Genomic DNA, 19,011 nt, shown 5'->3' on the forward strand with positions numbered 1-19,011 from the left:
AACCTGTTCCTACTTCCAGTTTCTGATAAAGCCACCTGAAGGCCCAAGAATTGGCTCTCCGGGATCCATTAACATGAGTGCCAGTGTAGAATGCTCTGGGACCACAAAACAAGCACATTCATTCCACTGCTGATACCACCAGGGCTCAAAGATGGGCTCAGTTTATATCCAAGTCCCAAGAAAACCTTTGCCATAATATCAACTAATAAGCCTACCCTAAGCCACCAACGAAATCACAGATACCATTGTCCCTGTGTACTGCCTACGAAATCATACAAAGATCACACTATTACAGGCTCCCAAAATCAAAGCCGAAGTGTGCTACTCAACCAACACTATATATAGGAAAAAATTCTCCCCTATGAAAGCAATTTCAAAAATTAAAAGAAGTGATAGCTATACCAGATGTACAAATATCAATGGAAGGACAAAAGAACATGGAAAAGCAAGAAATATGACACCCCCAAAAGATCACAGTTGTTTAGCAACAGATCCCAATCAAAAAGAACTCCTTGAGGGCTGGGTGTGGTGGCTCATGCCTATAATCCTACCACTCTGGGAGGGTGGATTGCTTGAGTTTAGAAGTTCAATACCAGCTTGCTCTGAACCAGAGCAAGACCCCGTCTCTAAAAATAGCTAAGTGTTATGGCAGATGCTCTGTAGTGCCAGATACTCAGGAGGCTGAGGCAAGAGAATAGTTTGAGCCCAAGAGTTTGAGGTTGCTGTGAGCTATGATACCATGACAGTCTATTGAGGGTGACAAAGTAAGATTCTGTCTCAAAAACCAAAGAGAAAAAACAAAAAACCTCCTTGAAAGGCCAAATAAAAAATTTGAAATATTGATTTTAAAAACCCTCCATGATATGCAAAATAAATCTGACAACCAATACAAAGAAATCAGAAAATCAATTCAGGATATGAGTTAGAAATTTACCAAGGAGATTGATATCTTAAAAATAAACCAGAAATTCTGGAACTGAAAAATTAATTAGAGGAAACACAAAATATATTTGAAAGCTTCAAGAAGAGACTAGACTAAGTAGAAGAAAGAATCTCAGGATTTGAAGACAGGTCTGTTGAAATGATTCAGTCACACAAAAATAAGGGAAAAATTTTAAAAGAATGAGAAAAGCCTACAAAACATCTGTGACTACATAAAAAGATCAAACTTATGATGTATCAATATTCCTGAGGAAGAGAGATTGAAAAGTTTAGAAAAACAATTTAGGAAAACAATCAATGAAAACTTCCCAAGTCTAGCAAAAGAGTTAGACAAGCAGACACAAGAGGCTTAGTGATCACCAGGAAAATACATTACCAAAATGACTTCACCACAGTATATTTATTCAGAATGTCTGAAGTCAAAATGAAAGAAAGAATTTTAAAATTAGCAATAGGAAAGTGTCAAGTCACCTATAAAAGAGACCTCATCAGACTAACAAAAGACTTGTCAGTAGAAATCTTACAGACCAGAAGACAATGGGATGACGTTTTCAAAGTGCTAAAAGAAAAAAATATGTTAGCCAAGAAAAAGATTCACAAATGAAGGACAAATATAATCATCCCCAGTAAGCAAACACTGACAGTATTCATCACCACTAGACCAGACTTACAGGAAATGCTTAAATGAGTCTTAAACATGGGAATAAAAGGTCAGTATTCATTCTCACAAAAAATAAACACAAAAATATAGCTCATAAGTCTTATAAAACAATCTCACAAAGAAGAAGACAAAGGATTCAGATGACATCACACAATTTCACCAAAGCATGAAGATAGAGAAAAAGAAAAAAAGAATTTAGAAGACAGAGAACAACAATGTGACAAGAATAAAGCTTCACATATCAATATTAACCTTGAATATAAATGAGTTAAGCGCTCCACTTAAAAGATATAGATTAGCAGAATAGATTGGAAACAAAAAAGTGATGTGACTATATACTACTTACAAGAAACTCATGTCACTCATAATAAAGAGAGACTGAAAAAAAGAGGGTAGAATAAGATATTCCACATAAATAGAAGCCAAAAGTGAATAGAAGCAGCTATACCTATGCTAGATAGAACAGACATTAAATCAAAACAGTAAAAAAAGACAAATAAGATCATTCAATGATGATAAGGTATCAATGATTCAAGAAGACATAACAATCCTAAATATATATTGTATTTTTTTCATGTAAAATGCACATTTTTTGCCCACATTTGTGAGGGAAGAATAAGGATCCACAAAATACATAGGTGGTACAGCTTGGGATTGGGGAAGCCCGTTGGGCATTCCAGGGTCATTGTGCCCTCCTGCTTGGGCCTGCCAGATGTGCAGGGTTCCAGTCCAGGAGGATCTGGGATCTGGTGCAAACAGGCCGGAGCAGCCTCCACTGAGCACCACGATCAGGAAATGGGGCAGTGGTGGTGCAGGGGAGGCCTGAAGTGTGGGGCAAGGCCCAAGGTCCAACCAGGCAGGAGACACTATTAGCCCCATGCAGGCCCCAGGGACTCACCTGGCTATCCCTGGGCTGAGTGGCTTCAGAAGTTCCCACCCTTCTGGCCACACCCATGGCCATCTAGGCCACAACCCCTGATGTGGTGAGGGGGGGAGGGTTCCCAATAAAGAGGGAGGGGACAACCTTCACAGAGTGGGCAGCTGCAGGAGGGTCATATGATCTGTACATTTACCAGGGGAGTGTTAGCCCTCTCCAGATGTGTCTCTCCTGGCCAAGCATTGGCTATTTTCTCAAAGAGTGTTTTTCTAAAAGTTTGGGCCAAAAACATGAGTACACATTATACACATAAATGGACCAATGAAGAGTAGCAAGATTGAATCAGTGATAAAAAAAAAAACTCCCCAAAACAACAACAAAAACCTAGGATCAGATGGATTTACAGCCAAATTCTACCAAACATACAAAAAATACTAATACCAATCCTGTTGAAACTATTCCAAAAAACTGAGGAGGAAGGAATTCTCTCCAACTCATTCTATGAGGCCAACATCATCATTGTGATATCAAAACTGGACAAGGTCACAAAACAAAAAAGAAATCTACAGGCCAATATCCCTAATGAACAGAGATGCTAAAATCTTCAATAAAAATAATAGCAAATTAAATCAAACAGCACATTAAAAAGATAATATACCGTGATCAAGTGGGTTTTATACCACAGATGCTATAATGGCTCAATATACACAAATCAATAAATGTGATGCATCATATAAAAAAAATTAAGGACAAAAACCATATGGTCATCTCAATAGATGCAGAAAAAGCATTTGATAAAATTCAACGTCACTTTGCAATAAAATTTTTCACAAACTAGACATAGAAGGAACATACCTCAAACTAATAAAGGCTATATATGAGAAACCCATAGGCAACATCATCCTTAATGGGGAAAAGTTGAAAGCATTCCCTCTAAGAACTAGAACAAGACAAGGATGCGCATTTGAACTACTCTCGTTCAACATAGTACTGGAAGTCCTCACTAAAGCAATCAGGCAAGAGATAAAAATAAAAATACAAGTCACACAAACTGGAAAACAGGAAGTCAAATTAACCCTGTCACTGATGATATGATCTTATATCAAGAAAATCCAGAGACTCTACAAAGAAACTCTCAGATTTGATAGATGAATTCAATAAAGTTTTAAGATATGAAGTCAATATACAGAAATCAGTAACATTTCTATACACCAGTAACAATTTAGCTGAGAACCAAATATTGTGATCCCATTTACAATAGCTATAAAAAAAATACCTAGGAATATATTTAACCAAGGATGTGAAAGGTCTCTACAAGGAAAAATACAAAATGCTGATGAAAGAAATTATAGATGACATAATTAAATGGAAAAACACCCCATGCTCATGGATCAGAAAAATTAATTATTGTTAAAATGACCATATTGCCCAAAGCAACCTAAAGGTTCAATGCACTCTGTATCAACATATCAATCTCATTCTTCACAGAAAAAAAATTCTAAGTTTCATATAGAACCAAAAGAGCCTGATGGCCAAAGCAATCTTGAGAAGTAGACAGAAGTAGAAAGCTAGAAGCATCACATTGCCTGACTTCAAATTATACTACAAGGCTATAGTAACCAATATAGCATTGTAATGGTACAATATTTGACACATAGATCAATGGAAAAGAACAGAGAACCCAGAAATAAAAGCACAAACTGTATCTTTTCATGTGTAATGCATGTTTTCCCCCCTAAATTTTTGAGGGAAAAGTAAGGATGCACATTATACATGGGTAGTATTAATTCCATATATATAAATGTTTTAAATTATTTTATTTATACTTATGCATTAAAAGTGTAACTCTAGAAAGCAATAACAATATCCATATGCAAAATAATACCCTGGAATATAGTAATCAGTTTTGTTGAACATAAGACAAACTTGCAACAAAAGCAATTTCAGCCAATGAAGAGTGACATATTTCTCTTGGTACACTTTAGGCAGATGTTAATAGTCTAGCTGGTATTTTTGCAAAAAACATTGTAAAAATTCCCTGGAAAGATTTGTTTTCCTGAAAGTTTGGGCCAAAATGTGAATGTGCATTACATAGGGACCACATTATACAAGGCAAAATATAGTACTTACAGCCAAATGATTTTTGACAAAGTTAACAAGAATTTACATGGGGGAAAGGACACCCTTTTCAATAAATGGTGCTGGGAAAATTGAATTTCCATTTGCCTAAGAATCAGATTGAAGCCTTATCTCCTACTGTATACAAAAATCAACTCAAGATGAATTAAAGACTTAAATATAAAACCTCAAACTATAAAATCCTACAATAAAAATTAGGGAAAACTCTTCTGGACATTGGTCTAGGCAAAGAATTCATAACTAAGACCACCAAAGCACAGGTAACAAAAACAAAAATAGACAAATGAGACTTAATTAAAATGCGAATCTTTTGTACAGAAAAAGAAATAAAAGAGTAAACAGATAATTGGAGAAAATATTTGGGAACTATATACTGGAGTAATATCCAGAATTTGCAAAGAACTTAAACAACCCAATAAAAACAAACAAATAGCTTCATTTAAAAGTGGGCTAACAACATGACTAAACATTTTTCAAAAGTAGAAAAACAAATGGCCAAGAAGCATATAAAAAAGGGTTTAACATCACTAGTCATCAGAGAAATGCAAATTAAAATCATGACGATATATCATCTAACATGAATTGGAATGGCTATTACTAAAAGGACAAAAAATAATAGATGTTGGTGAGGATGCAGAAAAAAGGAAGTACTTACACACTGTTGGTAAGAATGTAATTAAGTGTAACCTCTATGGAAAACAGCGTGGAGATTTCTCGAAGAACTACAAATAGAACTACCACACAATCCAGCAATCCCACTACTGGATATTGATCCAAAGTAAAAAAAAATCAATACGTAAAAAGATAACTGTACTTGTATGTTTATTATCATGTCTATTCACAATAGCAAAGCAACAGAATCAACTTAAGTGTGCATCAGGAGAGAACTAGATAAAGAAAATATGATGTATATACACAATAGAATACTATTTGGCCTTTAAAAAGAATAAAATCATGTCTTCTGCAGTGGTTAATCTGTTTTGCATTGCCATAAAGGAAATATCTGAAACTGGGTAATTTATAAAGAAAAGAAGTTCATTTTGTTTGTGCCTTTACAGGCTATACAAGAAGCATGGTACCAGTATCTGATTCCAATCAAGATGGGAGACAAAGTGGGAACAGCATGTCACATGTTGAGAGAAGGAACAAGAGAGGAAAGAGGAGGTGACAGGCTCTTCTGAACAGTCAGCTCTAACATGTGAGAACTCACTCATTACCTTGGGGAGGGCACCAAGCTACTCGTGAGGGATCCACCCTCATGACCCAAACACCTCCCACTTGGTCCCACCTCCAACACTGGAGATTGAATTTCAACGTGAGATTTGGAGGAAACAAGTACCTAAACTATATCCTGCAGCAACATGGACGGAACTGGAAACCATTGTCTTAAGTGAAACAACTGACACAGAAAGACAAATACCACATTTTCTCACTTACAAGTGAGAGCTAAGTAATGTATACATGGAAGTAGAGTGTGGAATGGTGGACAGCGGAGTAGGTGGGGCCGAGGCAAGGAACATGGAGGTTGCTCAGTGGGTACCGCATGCATTGCTTTAATGATGGATGCACTTGAAGGGCATCATTTCACCACAATGCAATATACTACATATTAATGTAGCAAATTGCACTTGTACCCCATAAATACATACAAACAAATTTCTTTCTGCAGTGCTCTGTATTTTTAATGTATAAGTCCTTTCACCTCTTTGGTTAAATTTATTCCTAAGTATTTTCTTCTTTTTGATGCTATGGTAAATGGAATTGTTTTCTTAATTTTCTTGTCAGACATTCATTGGTTGTGTCTAGGAACCCAATAGATTCTTTGTTCTGATCTTGTACCTTGTAACTTTGTTGAATTTGTTTATTAACTTAAGTAGTTTTTTTGTGGATTATTTGGGATTTTCTACATATAGGGTCATGTCCTATTGGTAGAGATAGAGATCGTTTTATAAATAGAGATAGTTTTATTTCTTCCTTTCCCATTTGGATGCCTTTTCTGTGGGGTTTTTGTTTTCTTTTTTTTGGCTGGGGCTGGGTTTGAACCCACCACCTCTGGCACATGGGGCCAGCGCCCTACTCCTTTGAGCCACAGGCGCCTCCCTGGATGTCTTTTATTTCCTTTTCTTGCCTATTTGCTTTGGCTAGAACTTCCAATATAATGTTGAATAATAATGGTGAAAATGGACATTTTGTTCCTCATCTTGGAGAGAAATCATTGAGTCTTTTACCATTGAGTATCATGTTAGCTGTGGTGTTTTCACAAATTCCCTTTATCATATTGAGGAAGCTCCTTCCTTGTCCTATTTTTTTGTCTTGAAGAATATTAAATTCTTTAAATGCTCTTTCTGTGTCAGTTGGGATGACCATGTGGACTTTTTTTTGTTCTTTCATTCTATTAATGTGGCACATTACAGTGGTTGATTTTTCTATGTCGTACTATGTTTGTATTCTTTGGATAAATCGCACTTGGTCATGGGGTAGAATCCTTTTGATATGCTACTGGATTCAGTTTGCTAGTATTTTGTTGAGAGTTTCTGCATTTATATTCACAATGGGTATTAGTCCATAGTTTCTTGTGGTGTCTTTGCTTTGTTATAATGGTAATATCAGCTTCATAGGGTGAATGAGAAAATGTTTCCTCTTCTTCTATTCTTGGGAAGAAGTTGAGAAGGATCGATGCTGAATTTTCTTTAAGTGTTTGGTAGAACTCACCAGTAAAGTCCTCTTTAAAAGGACTTTAACTTTTAAAAAAAGTTCATACTTTTTTTGTTGTTTGTTTGTTTGGGAAGTTTTTGATTACTGATTCAATATCATTTTTTCCATGTTTTCTATTTCTTCTTGAGTCCATTTTGGAAATTTATGGATTTCTAGGAAGCTGTTCATTTTATCTATGTTATCTAATTTGTTGGTATACAATGTTTATAGTCTCTTGTAATCTTTTTTATTTATTTAAAGTTGATAGTAATATACCCACCTTTATCTAATTTTAGTATTTGTGTCTTTTCTCTCTCTCTTTAGTTTTTATTTTTAGGAACCAATCTGATCTGTGATCTCACTTTTCCTTAATGTAGGTTTCTCAATTTTGATGATCATTTAAAGAGTCAACTTTTGCTTTTCAGCATGCATTACTTCTTAAATAGAAATATATATGCCTGAGTTGCATTAAAAATGAGTTTTTTCCTCTACATTTGTCCTTTTCCCACCACCAAGTATTAGTGGTTTCCCTGCAAAGCCAACATCAGTTGGGCAGATCCTCAACCAGATGTGTTTGGCCAGGGTCTGTCTCATTGTTACCATCGCTCAACTGCCCACCCATGATGAGTCCAACCATGTTCACCAATCAGAATCTCTCCCACATCCAGCTCTGTGGGTTTCCTCTCGTGCCATCTGTACTACGAAAAACTCAGTCTGGGTTTCCTGATGTTTGCTATAGCATTGTGCCCCTCCCTGGGACACCTCAGAAGCCACATGTTATAAATGAAACTTCATCCTGCTAGCATTAACCCTCCTGCCACTTCTACTTACCAAGGTGAGATGGTGGGGGGAGTAGGTGCTGGTGGTGAGTTTCAACCCTAACTTCTCACTTCCCAGAACCAGCCCTCAACCTGCTATTGCCAGTCCTGGGGACATCTATAAATACCTTCTAAGTATTCTTCCTGGACTATCCCCTGTCTAGTCTTCCTCCCTAGAGCAATCTACCTTTGAGACAGCTATATTGAGATCTTAATCACAGCATAGTTTAAAATTTCTGGGCTGTAGAAGAACACAGGGTTGTCTCCCTGCTACAGTGTTGAAATGAATGTTCTTAAGTCACTTAAGAGAGCTTTATACCAAGTAATTGTATTAAACATCCTGACTTTCCTTCTTTTTCTCCAAGGTGTATTTCGCCTAAAGATATGGAAACATCTGATTTATGACTTTCATACTCTGAGTTAATTATGATTTAAATCACCATTACATTGACCTTTCTGGTTCTATTTTAATTTTTTTTTGGCAGTTTTTGGGCCGGGGCTGGGTTTGAACCTGCCACCTCCAGCATATAGGGCCGGCTCCCTACTCCTTTGAGCCAGAGGTGCCACCCTTTTTGGTTTTATTTTTAATCACATATTCTTGTCTGTTCTTGGTTCATCTGGAGACAATAGTAAACTTAGAAGATGGGAAAGAAATTCACATCTGATCCCCACTACTTGACGTTTCCTTTCCAAGAATCATTTGCAGTGGCTGAGCTTTCTCATATTTCTATGAAAATAGTTTACATTGCTTTTATTATGAAGACATGACCTAAATGAGTAGGGACTTAATAGTTGCTGTGGATATCTTATTAGCCCAGACCATGTTTAACCCAAACCAAAGACGTAAAATCCTAGAACTCACTGATCTATTTAGTAGGTCACGGGAAGCATGCAAACCATAGAAACCACAAAAGCATCTGTATGAAAAAAGGCAAGAATTCCTCTATCTTCTCAAGGTACCAACTGAACAAATCCACCATAGATGACTAAGGAAATTACAACGGGCATTAGCAAAAGCCCTTCATGCTATTGGTAAGCCTTTTCTGTCTTCTTGTACCACAAATTCTCTCCAGCCATGCTTTTCCCACATTTTCGCTTGGTTTATTCTTTACATCCCTGAAGTGGCAGAGAGGTTCTAAGAACACACTGAACTTCCAGCTTCAATGGTCTCACTCCCAATTCAGCTGCCAGCTATCAGAGAGAAAATAAATAAGATCTTAAACATCTTACAGCCAGTGTCAGTATGGGTCTTCTTTTGACATTCAGGGAGGAGGAAGTATTTTCATCTCATTGGTTTGCAGAAGAATTGAATTCTCCTCATCTCTGCCACGGGTCACCTTGAGGTGAGCACATTCTACCTTCTGTGTAATCCTGCTTGGTTAGCAGGTATATCAGAACTACGTGGCTGCTAACTTGCTTTCCCTCAAGTCTACTTGGAGGGTCATGCTCATTTCCCAGACTGGGAATTTTAGAAATCATGAATCCAGTGTCAACATGTACACATGAAATTCTCAAACCCATGAAAAAGCATCCTTCCTAACTTTCCTTATGTGCATAAGGAATTCCAAGATGTAATTACTGAGATTCCCAATTTTCTTACTGTCCATAGGGACCACGTGAGAAGAAAGAGACAAGAAAAGAAATTTGGTGACTTGATGACCACTGTCCCCGATCCAGGAAGCTAACATCTATGGACTATATCACCTGGACTCCTCTTTGCTCCCTGTGCCCCCTGGGCTCAGCCACGGGCTCGCACTAGCAGGAGGCCACAGAGGGGCAGCAGGAGGTTGAGGCACTTTGCCCCTGCTGTCCTACTGCTTTGCTGAAGTTCTAGCAGTCTCTGTGTCCTTCAACTCACAATGGGGCTCAGGTGACAACTGTTCGGCCCTTCGAAAAAATAATTTTGCTTGTAGAGGAGGAAAAATAATTTTTTATTTGACTCTGATCAGTTCTTAGTTAGAACTTGGTTCTTGGTGTTTCCTATCCCATATTGAATCAAACTGACTCTGGTCAGTTCTAGAGTTAGTGACTTAGTTAGAACTAGACCCCTTAACAAAAGAAATGATCAACAAGAGGAAAAAATGTTTACTAACATGCATATTTCATATATCCATGGAACATAAACAGGGAATTAGTAATTCTCAAAGAGGTAGCTTTGAATACCAGCTTATATAGAATCTTCAGGGAAGAATAGAACATTTTTAGAGTAGTAACAAGACAAAGGAAATGGACGTTGAGTCTTTAGGGACAGAAATTTGTGGGAAGGAAAGGATTGGCAGATAAAGGTTAGATAGTAAAGCTTACTCATACAGATTCTCCAGAAACATCTCCAGATCAATAAGGATTTAAAGTTGTCCTCAGTGGTTAACCTTTGTTCTTCCTGGTAGAAGTGGGTGGAGAGATAGCTTTTGTCTTTATGAAATCTATGTCCTGCTTTTAGATAAATACAGGAAGAACAGAGATCTTTCCCACATCTGCTGCTTCTTAACTGCCTTTAGCTCAACAATCCTTACGTAAAAGAGGCATATTTTGAGGTGGCAAATTCTGGTCTCCCAAAAAGCATATGGGTGATAGCTCCCACTGTCACTAGTCTCTGGGCATCTCACTATCTCTGTTGCTTCTCTTAACCCTGCTCTCCCCCTTTCATAAACACCATTGTCATATGTAATTTCTTTCAAAATCTCAGCTGAGTGTACCCTGGGGCAGGATAAGCCAAAGTTTTGAATCCTGGCTCCACTACTGCCTACCTCTCCTTGTTTATAAAATTGCAAGGCTGGGAATCAATAATCCCTAGGGTGAGGAGAGAAACATAAAGTGGTTCTCACTAGGAAGAGCAAAATGTGGGGGTCTTGGTGTTTCCCATCCCATATTGAATCAAAAGAACTAGTGGTGCGAGGCCAGGGTCAGGAGATTCCAGAAGCAGCCGTGGGCTCGTGTCACTGGGGTGGGGATGACCTGTCTTGTTACTGAAAACTCAGAGAGACCCTTTTGATCATTGTTCAGAGACACATTAGGGGACAACTGAAGAACTAGTCCTGTTCCTAAACAAGCAAGAAGCCTTTTCCTAAGGAAAAACCTGAGGGCCTTCTTACTTAGCATAAAAACCAGGTCTTATACAGGACAAATCATTCCAACTTATGGAAATGTAGAAAGGACATGTGGGTTGCACTGGGCATTAATTGTTGGCTCTAGCACTGTCTGCCTCCTTCAGCCTTCAGCTCTCAACTTGGCTCAGGGGATATTATTTGTCACTGGTCGAGTGCCTGCTACCTGCCAGACACTGCACTTGCTGCTTTGTGTCCATTTAACTCTCACAGACCCCAGATCTTATCATTTGTATCTCTCTTCCATAGAGAAATGGAAGCTTAGAAACCTGGCAAGGCCACAGCATAAGATCTTGACTCCAGGGTGTTTTGAATTCCAAAAAGTGTCAGGGGCCCACTCAGATGACCCTATATTCTTTGTAGGACCATAAGAATGTTCCTAAGTATAATGCCTACATTGCAGAATTTGCGTTTCTTTTAACAAAACTTCTTTCCAAGCAGTGGGACCTATAATACCTGAGGCCCTTCTTGCTAAGGACATTCCTGCAAGAGACCATTTAACATTCCCTTTTCACTAGAAAGTTTGGAAACCCGTCACTTGCAACAGCATGGATGAAGCTGGAGGACATTACATTAAGTGAAACAAGCCAGACACAGAAAGACACAAACTGCATGATTTCCCTCTGACATGGGACCTAAAACTGTTGGTCTCATAAAACATAGAAGGAGAGAGTAGAACAGAGGTCACTAGAAGTTAAGGGGAGTGGGAGGAGGGGGATGGGGAGAGGTGGCCAACAGATGCAAAGTAACGACTAGACAGGAGGAATAAGTTCTGGGGCTCTGTCACACAATAGTGTGACCGTAATTAATAATGCACATATCGAAATAACTAGAAAAGAGGATTTCCAGTGTTCTCACTACAAAGAAATGATAAATGAGGTGATGGATATGCTAATTCCTCTGATCTGATTACACAATGTATACATGTATCAAAACATCTCATCATATTCCATAACTATAAACAATTAGCAATTTCTTTAAAATTCTTTTAAGTTTCCCCTAAACAAAAATTTTTAACTTTCATAGCCTTCACAGCATTTTCTTAGTTATTGTGTTAAGACATTTATATTCTACACCTAGTAAATTTTGCATGTACCCTTGTAAGATGCACCGTAGGTGTGGTCCCACCAGTTACTCTCCCTCCACCTGAAGGCTATGTTAACCAGTTTTATGAAAACATTTCAAATTGTATATAAAACCAGCACATTGTACCCCATGATTGCATTAATGTACACAGCTGTGGTTTAATGAAAAAAAAAAATTGATGCTAAAAAAAAATTTGTTTTTAACCAGATTCTAAATCCACAGTACCACTGAAACCAGTACACATGGTCATCATAAACCTCATTATATTTCCTCCACTATCAGCAACAACCCCCACAAACATTTACCCTCTGGAAAATGAAAACTTCTATGCTGTTAGTATCATGCAAATTATCACTAGTAGGAAGGGCAGAGAGAGGAAGAGTTCCAGATATAGACGCCCATAAGATAAAGAGGCTCAGAGCCGTTAGATACAGGAACAGATGTATAAGGTTTGCCTGACTCATTCCTTGAGGTTGCATAAGCACAATTTCAAAATTAATCCTCCTCTGGAGACCTCAACCCAGTGTAAACGTTCCTGGCTGGAAAAGAAGAACTATACTTTTCTTATTTTTTTTTTCAACTCTTTAGTGTTAACTTGCCTTTGTATCTCCGCCTTCTTTTTCTGCAAGAAACTTTATTTCCTACTTCTGCACACCAAGTCTCTACCTCTAGATCTGTTTGGTTCAGTTGGTGGGCAATCTGACACACCGGTGCCTCCTGGAAGAAGCCATCTGCTGGTGAGTTGTGGGTGCTTTTTCCATCACTTTATGATTCATAGACGGAAAGACTCTCAAAGTTGGAAATGCATGCATGGGGCACAGCCTGGGGGACTGCAAAGCCCATGCCCTTGGGGGAAATACTCAAGAAGGGAGAAAGGAGTGGAGGGTGGCGTGTGTCCCAGGAGACGGTAGAGAGACCTGGAGCAGAGGGAGGAATTGCAGGTGTGCAGGTGAGCACTCCCCAGGGTCTCAGGCGGCAGGAGAGCGTGGGCAGCAAATCTGCAAGAGCAGCCACTCTACCCACTTACCCTCCGGACACCCAAGGGCTCACTCTGCCTCTCTGAGCACCCAAGGACTTTAAAGGGCTGGAACTTTCTACCTTGAAATTATTGCCCTCTAATCCATATGGAGCCCCATGAACTAAAATGCACCTATTGTCTCAACTCAGGAGGTCTGCAGAGGCAGAAATGAGGATTTTATTTTTCTGAGAGGCAGCTCTGTAATGGTTTTGGATAGAAACGTCTTGACATTGGAAATGATACCTAGGCGAGCACATTTCTGCCACCTTGCTAATTGTGTGCCGTAGTGCGAACTAGGAGTTAGCTCATTGTTAGAAAAACTCAATGACTGAGTGCACTGCATTTCGCACAGCTCCTGCAGCCTCAGGAGCACGCCAGTAATGACCACAGCTGTCATTCTTTAGGCAGACGCATTTTTTCCCCAACCTTGATCAGAGGTCTTATTTAATTTCTGCAGATTTCAAGAAACTGGCTCAGTGACATGAAATGTAAGAGCTGTGAAAAGTGTTCATTGTGAGAGAAATAAAAGGATGAGGTGTTTAAGATGGATGGAAACAAATTCAGTCACTACCAGTAAAATATTTCTTGGGAATCATTAGGTCTTATAATTATTATTATTATTAGAAAGGTTTTAAATACCTTTCAGTGAGAATTTAGTGGTTCCTCCTTCGGCCAGGGGCTACCATAAGAGGTGGAAATAGAAACACAATCCAAGCCTTGACCTGGAGGAGCATGCAATTTGTAGAAGAAAGCATGATGATTTATTTAAATGTATAAATGCATGTAGTGTTGTGAGAGAGAGTAATGGGACAGAGAATGCAAATTCACAGAGAAGGGGAATTTGAGCAGGAGGAATTGAAGGATGAATAAGAGCTCACTAGCCATTTTGAAAGGTAGAAACACAAGGACATGCAGAACCACATGAAGGACAGGGAGAATTTGGGGGGATGCAGAGAGGAGGACTGTGTCCGAAGCACAGGACTGGGGATTGGAGACGTGCTTGAACATGAGGCCGAGGAACAGCAAGCTACCAAACCGGCCGGACATTATCTTCGAGGTCCCACACTTATCCATCAAAGAGCTGCTGGAAATTTTAAGCTGAGATGTGCATGATCCATTTTCAACTTAAGAGAAGACAGAATGAGGACGAACATGGCTGGGGGCAACCTGGGAGCAAAGGAAAGACCACAACCAATCGAGAAGTTGGGGGGTGTAGGAGCAGAGAGGATGGAGCTGAGGGGCGTTTAGGCAGCAGAGCTCGCATGACGTCATGACACTGAGCAGTTCTCTGCACCAGATGCGGCACTGAGTCTTTATCTCCATGGAGCTTCACAGCAACTCAGCATAGTTAATATTTTACACATGAAATTACATAGCCTGTAAGTTGGAGGCAGGATTCAGATTCAGGTCTGTTTGACTCCAAAGGTTAGCACCTAATTTTATGAACATGAATGGACCCAAGACGATGCCAAATCAGCTTCTTGGGCAGTGGAATAAGTGACAGTCACCAAGATAAGGAATCTCATGATCTGGAGCATGTGCCAGGGGGTGCTCAGTTTGGGTGGGTTGAATTTGAGGGATCTGCATGCTACCCACTTTTCTCACTGCAGTGTCATCAGCACCTAAAACTGAGTCTGGTTCCTAGTGGGTGCTCTGTAAGTATTGACTAAGTGGATAAATCCATGGAGAGATATGTAGTAGGCAATCAAAAACTCAACGCTGAGGCTTAGAGAAAGGGGAACTTAAGGACAGGAATGAAAGGGAAGCATTACCCAGGGGAGTTAGAACTCTGAGGTTAGACAACCATATTCAGGAAAAACTTTGCAGCAAGAATGAAGAGGCAAAGGATAAAAGTGCTCAGAGCCAAGTGTGGTGCTTGGGGACTCCTAACGCCTGGGCAGGGCAAGGAGATGGCAACAAAGAACACTAATAGGTGATCAGACAGGAGCTGCCTCCTGGAAGCAGAAAGAGCTTGAAGTGGAGGAAGTTAGCAGAAGGATCACACCCTCAACGAGGATGAAACTGGAACAAAGTCAGGGTGTTTGAAAACTGGGTCATCATTGCAAGGAGTTGGGGCAAGAGGATGGAGGCAGAGTTGTGAGGGTTTTCAGTTAGAATGCTTTGGGTTTCAGGTAACAGAAAATGCATTTCATAATGGCTTAAACCAGGGGCTTATTTTTCTCAACAAGAAGTCCTAAGATGAGCTGTTCAGGAGTAGGCTTGAGACTTTGTGATGTGGGGACTCTGCTTGGCTCCTCTCTAGCTCTCTGGATCTTCTACCCAGTCCCAAGCTCTAAGCCTCACAAGAGAAGCTGTGAATGCAGAAGGGAGGCAAGAGTGCTCCTGTGTCTCTCGTATCAGGGAAGAAGCCTTCTCAGAAGCTTCTAGCAGACACCCCTCGCATATGACTGTTCAGGAATGAGCCACAGGCTATGCACCAGGGGTACAGCAGGCAGAGAAAGTGGGCATCTGGCATTTTACTCTTATAAGGAGAATTATAGCCACTGGGAAGACCAAAGATATTAGAAAGTGGGCTGCTGAGTGGATCAGTGGTGTCCGCTACTAGGAATGAAAAGGAAGTAATGAACAAGCACGCATGCTCCAGTGGAGCAAGGCTGTTGTGGAGATTAGGGATTGTGGCATTTGTGTGGTGTGGTCATCATTTTATTCTCTGTTTACAGAACACAGGAAAGTGGATGACAAGGACACATCGGCTCAATCCACAGCATGTCATCCACATCCCATTCTCTGTTTCCAAGAGATTTTGACATGAACAGTGAAGAAGCCACAACCACTTATGACTACAATGACGGTGCACCCTGTCACAAACCTAGCGTGAAGCAACTCGTAGCCCAGCTCCTGCCTCCGCTCTACTCGCTGGTGTTCATCTTCGGTCTTGTGGGCAACATGCTGGTCGTCCTCATCCTGATAAACTGCAAAAAGCTCAGGAGCCTGACTGACATCTACCTGCTCAATCTGGCCATCTCTGACCTGCTTTTCCTTCTCACCATCCCTTTCTGGGCTCACTACGTTTCTAATGGGTGGGTGCTGGGAAATACAATGTGTAAATTATTTGCGGGGCTGTATCAAATTGGCTATTTTGGTGGAAACTTCTTCATCATTCTCCTGACAATTGATAGGTACCTGGCTATTGTCCATGCTGTGTTTGCTTTAAAAGCCAGAACAGTCACCTTTGGGGTGGTGACAAGTGGGGTCACCTGGCTGGTGGCTATGTTAGCCTCTGTCCCAGTAATCATTTTTACTAAATTCCATGAAGAAGATTCTCATTACTTCTGTGGCCCTTACTTTCCACTAGAGTGGAAGAATTTTTATACAATAATGAGAAATGTCTTGGGGCTGGTCCTGCCACTGCTTGTCATGGTCATCTGCTACTCGGGAATCCTGAAAACCCTGCTTCGGTGTCGAAATGAGAAGAAGAGGCACAAGGCCGTGAGGCTCATCTTCGCCATCATGCTCGTGTACTTCCTCTTCTGGACCCCCTACAACATCGTTGTTCTCTTGAGCACCTTCCAGGGATTCTTTGGCCTGAGTAACTGTGAGAGCATCATTGGACTGGACCAAGCCATGCAGGTGACAGAGACCCTCGGGTTGACGCACTGCTGCATCAACCCCATTATCTACGCCTTTGTTGGGGAGAAGTTCAGGAGGTATCTCTCAGTATTTTTCCGAAAGTACATCGCCAAACACCTCTGCAAACAATGCCCAGTTCTCTACGGGGAGCCAGCGGATCGAGCGACCTCAACATACACCCCTTCCACTGGGGAGCAGGAAGTCTCAGCTGGCTTGTAAAATGAGTAGCAGTTTGCTTGTTATTTTTAAAGGTAGATAACAATCTACATTTAATAACAAGCCTTGAGGTTTGTTAAGTAATAGAGACCTGTGAAGTGGTTGCCTAAGAACCTCAGGGCTGTGTGTACCAAGATAGACTTAGATCACTCCTTATATATCCAACCTATACTCAGAGAATAGTTGAGATCAACTGTGAGTAGAGACTTGGGCTCACCAGCACTCTCATTTCTGTGCCTGGAAAATACCTTGTTGCCTTGTGCCAGCACTCCTTTCCCAGTCTTCACCACTTCTTCATTCAATCTCTGATTCCATCAATCTCTCATAATCAAGGGCAAAGCTGGCAGCGGAGAGGACCATGGCACAGGCATAAGATGGAGGGGGGGCGGTGGTGGGGCAGGGCCAGGAGTAGAAGGAGGCTGAGCCCCAACACAGACAAAAGTGGGTGAGGCCCTCACTCTTTCAGCAGAAAGTGGGGCACCCTCTCTCACCAGCGCTTACCTCCGAAGGCTTCCCCAGGCTGTAGAGGCATGGGCAGCAGTAAGGACTGTCTGCAAGCTTTGGTTGGACCTGATGGTCCACTTTTGCATCAGTGCATGGCACATTTTGCTTTATGATTTATCTATGACAACCACACACCCTACCTTTGAAATCTATTAAATATCAAGCCCTTGTTAAGCCCAGTCTACCTGAAGCCTTCAACTCCATTACCCTGATCTATTCTATAATCAATGTCTGTTGTAAGCCCCTGAAAAAAAATTTATATATCAAGCCCCATTGTTCACAGTTGTTTCTCAGACCACATCCCACTATAAAAGAATTTAGAAAATTTTTTGTTTATAAAATATGTATAATCTAGGATGAGTTTAAAAATATATTTTTTTAATAAAATGTATGTTTTATATTATCCAGACCAGGTTGGAAACATAAAGATGGATGCTAACACCCATGCCCTTTAGACCTGCGGAGGGAGGAGGGGTAGAGAAGGCATGTGCATAATCGCAGCCACCATACATATATACGTGTGCCTCTGTTTGATCTTTCCAGGAAAAGGGGGAAGTTGGAAGTGGTGATTATGAGAAGGAGTGGCAGAGAGGGAGCTCCTCCACAGGACAGGCAGACAAACAGGGACTGTGGGAACCCTGCAGACTGCCTTGCAGAATCAGCCATGGGGAAAGCACAGGTGGGGGTTCAGAACCTCCAAAGCCTCCTGTCTGGTCTGACTGCCCCCCCACCCCTGCATGTTTCCCTGAGGCCTTTATTATAGATCTCTTGGCTGCAGGATTGCCCCGCTCCAAAAATCAGCATGTGGAGGTCCAGGAGAGACACCTCGGGAGAATGCGAAGGAAACTGCACAACAAAAATTCCTGGAGGGTTACGGGGAAGGAAAATCCATCAGTGGGGGCCCTGAAGTGAGTATACTCGGGACAGAGAAGGAGACCCAAAACAATAGTGACAGGCTCCTGCTTTCAAAGTCACACATCTGGCCTGTGAATCTCAGTATCTAAATTACCAAGCAGAGAGGCCTTAGATGAGGAAGACATTAGATGGGTCAAAAAAAACTATTTTCCAAACTCCGTTCCAGTGCCTCACTTTTGAGCAGACATAGGGTTCAGGCATATTATTAAAATAGTGAAGTCAACAAATAAATAAGCTGGAAATTATAACTAGCAGATGTGTCTTATTTTAAGAGTTGCTATCATGCCAAGCTTGAAAATACTGTATTAGTCACAGAGATAATATTGGCCTTGAGCTGAAAAGGTTGGAGCATGTGGAGCATTTGGGAGACTGATGAGTCAACCCAAATAGTCATTGATCAATAGTGTGGGGAGGCCGAGATCTGTGGGCATACAGACCTGTGGAAA

General features: G+C 40.6%; 1 protein-coding gene across 2 annotated transcripts; it reads left to right on the plus strand.

The window, feature by feature from the left end:
• The first annotated feature begins 12,782 nt into the window (after nucleotides 1-12,782).
• On the plus strand, nucleotides 12,783-18,559 carry CCR2 (C-C motif chemokine receptor 2). Of its 2 annotated transcripts, XM_053600527.1 has the most exons (3): nucleotides 12,783-13,058; nucleotides 16,021-17,181; nucleotides 18,429-18,497. In XM_053600527.1, exon 2 carries the CDS (start codon nucleotides 16,067-16,069, stop codon nucleotides 17,147-17,149), a length of 1,083 nt encoding a protein of 360 aa, XP_053456502.1. In that variant the 5' UTR covers nucleotides 12,783-13,058; nucleotides 16,021-16,066; the 3' UTR covers nucleotides 17,150-17,181; nucleotides 18,429-18,497. The 2 variants fall into 2 exon arrangements, with proteins under 2 accessions (XP_053456502.1, XP_053456501.1); XM_053600526.1 differs by having other exon boundaries at nucleotides 16,021-18,559.
• The last annotated feature ends 452 nt before the right edge of the window (nucleotides 18,560-19,011 follow it).

Source organism: Nycticebus coucang, chromosome 8, assembly GCF_027406575.1.
Source record: "Nycticebus coucang isolate mNycCou1 chromosome 8, mNycCou1.pri, whole genome shotgun sequence".
In the NCBI taxonomy this organism is placed as follows: domain Eukaryota; kingdom Metazoa; phylum Chordata; class Mammalia; order Primates; family Lorisidae; genus Nycticebus; species Nycticebus coucang.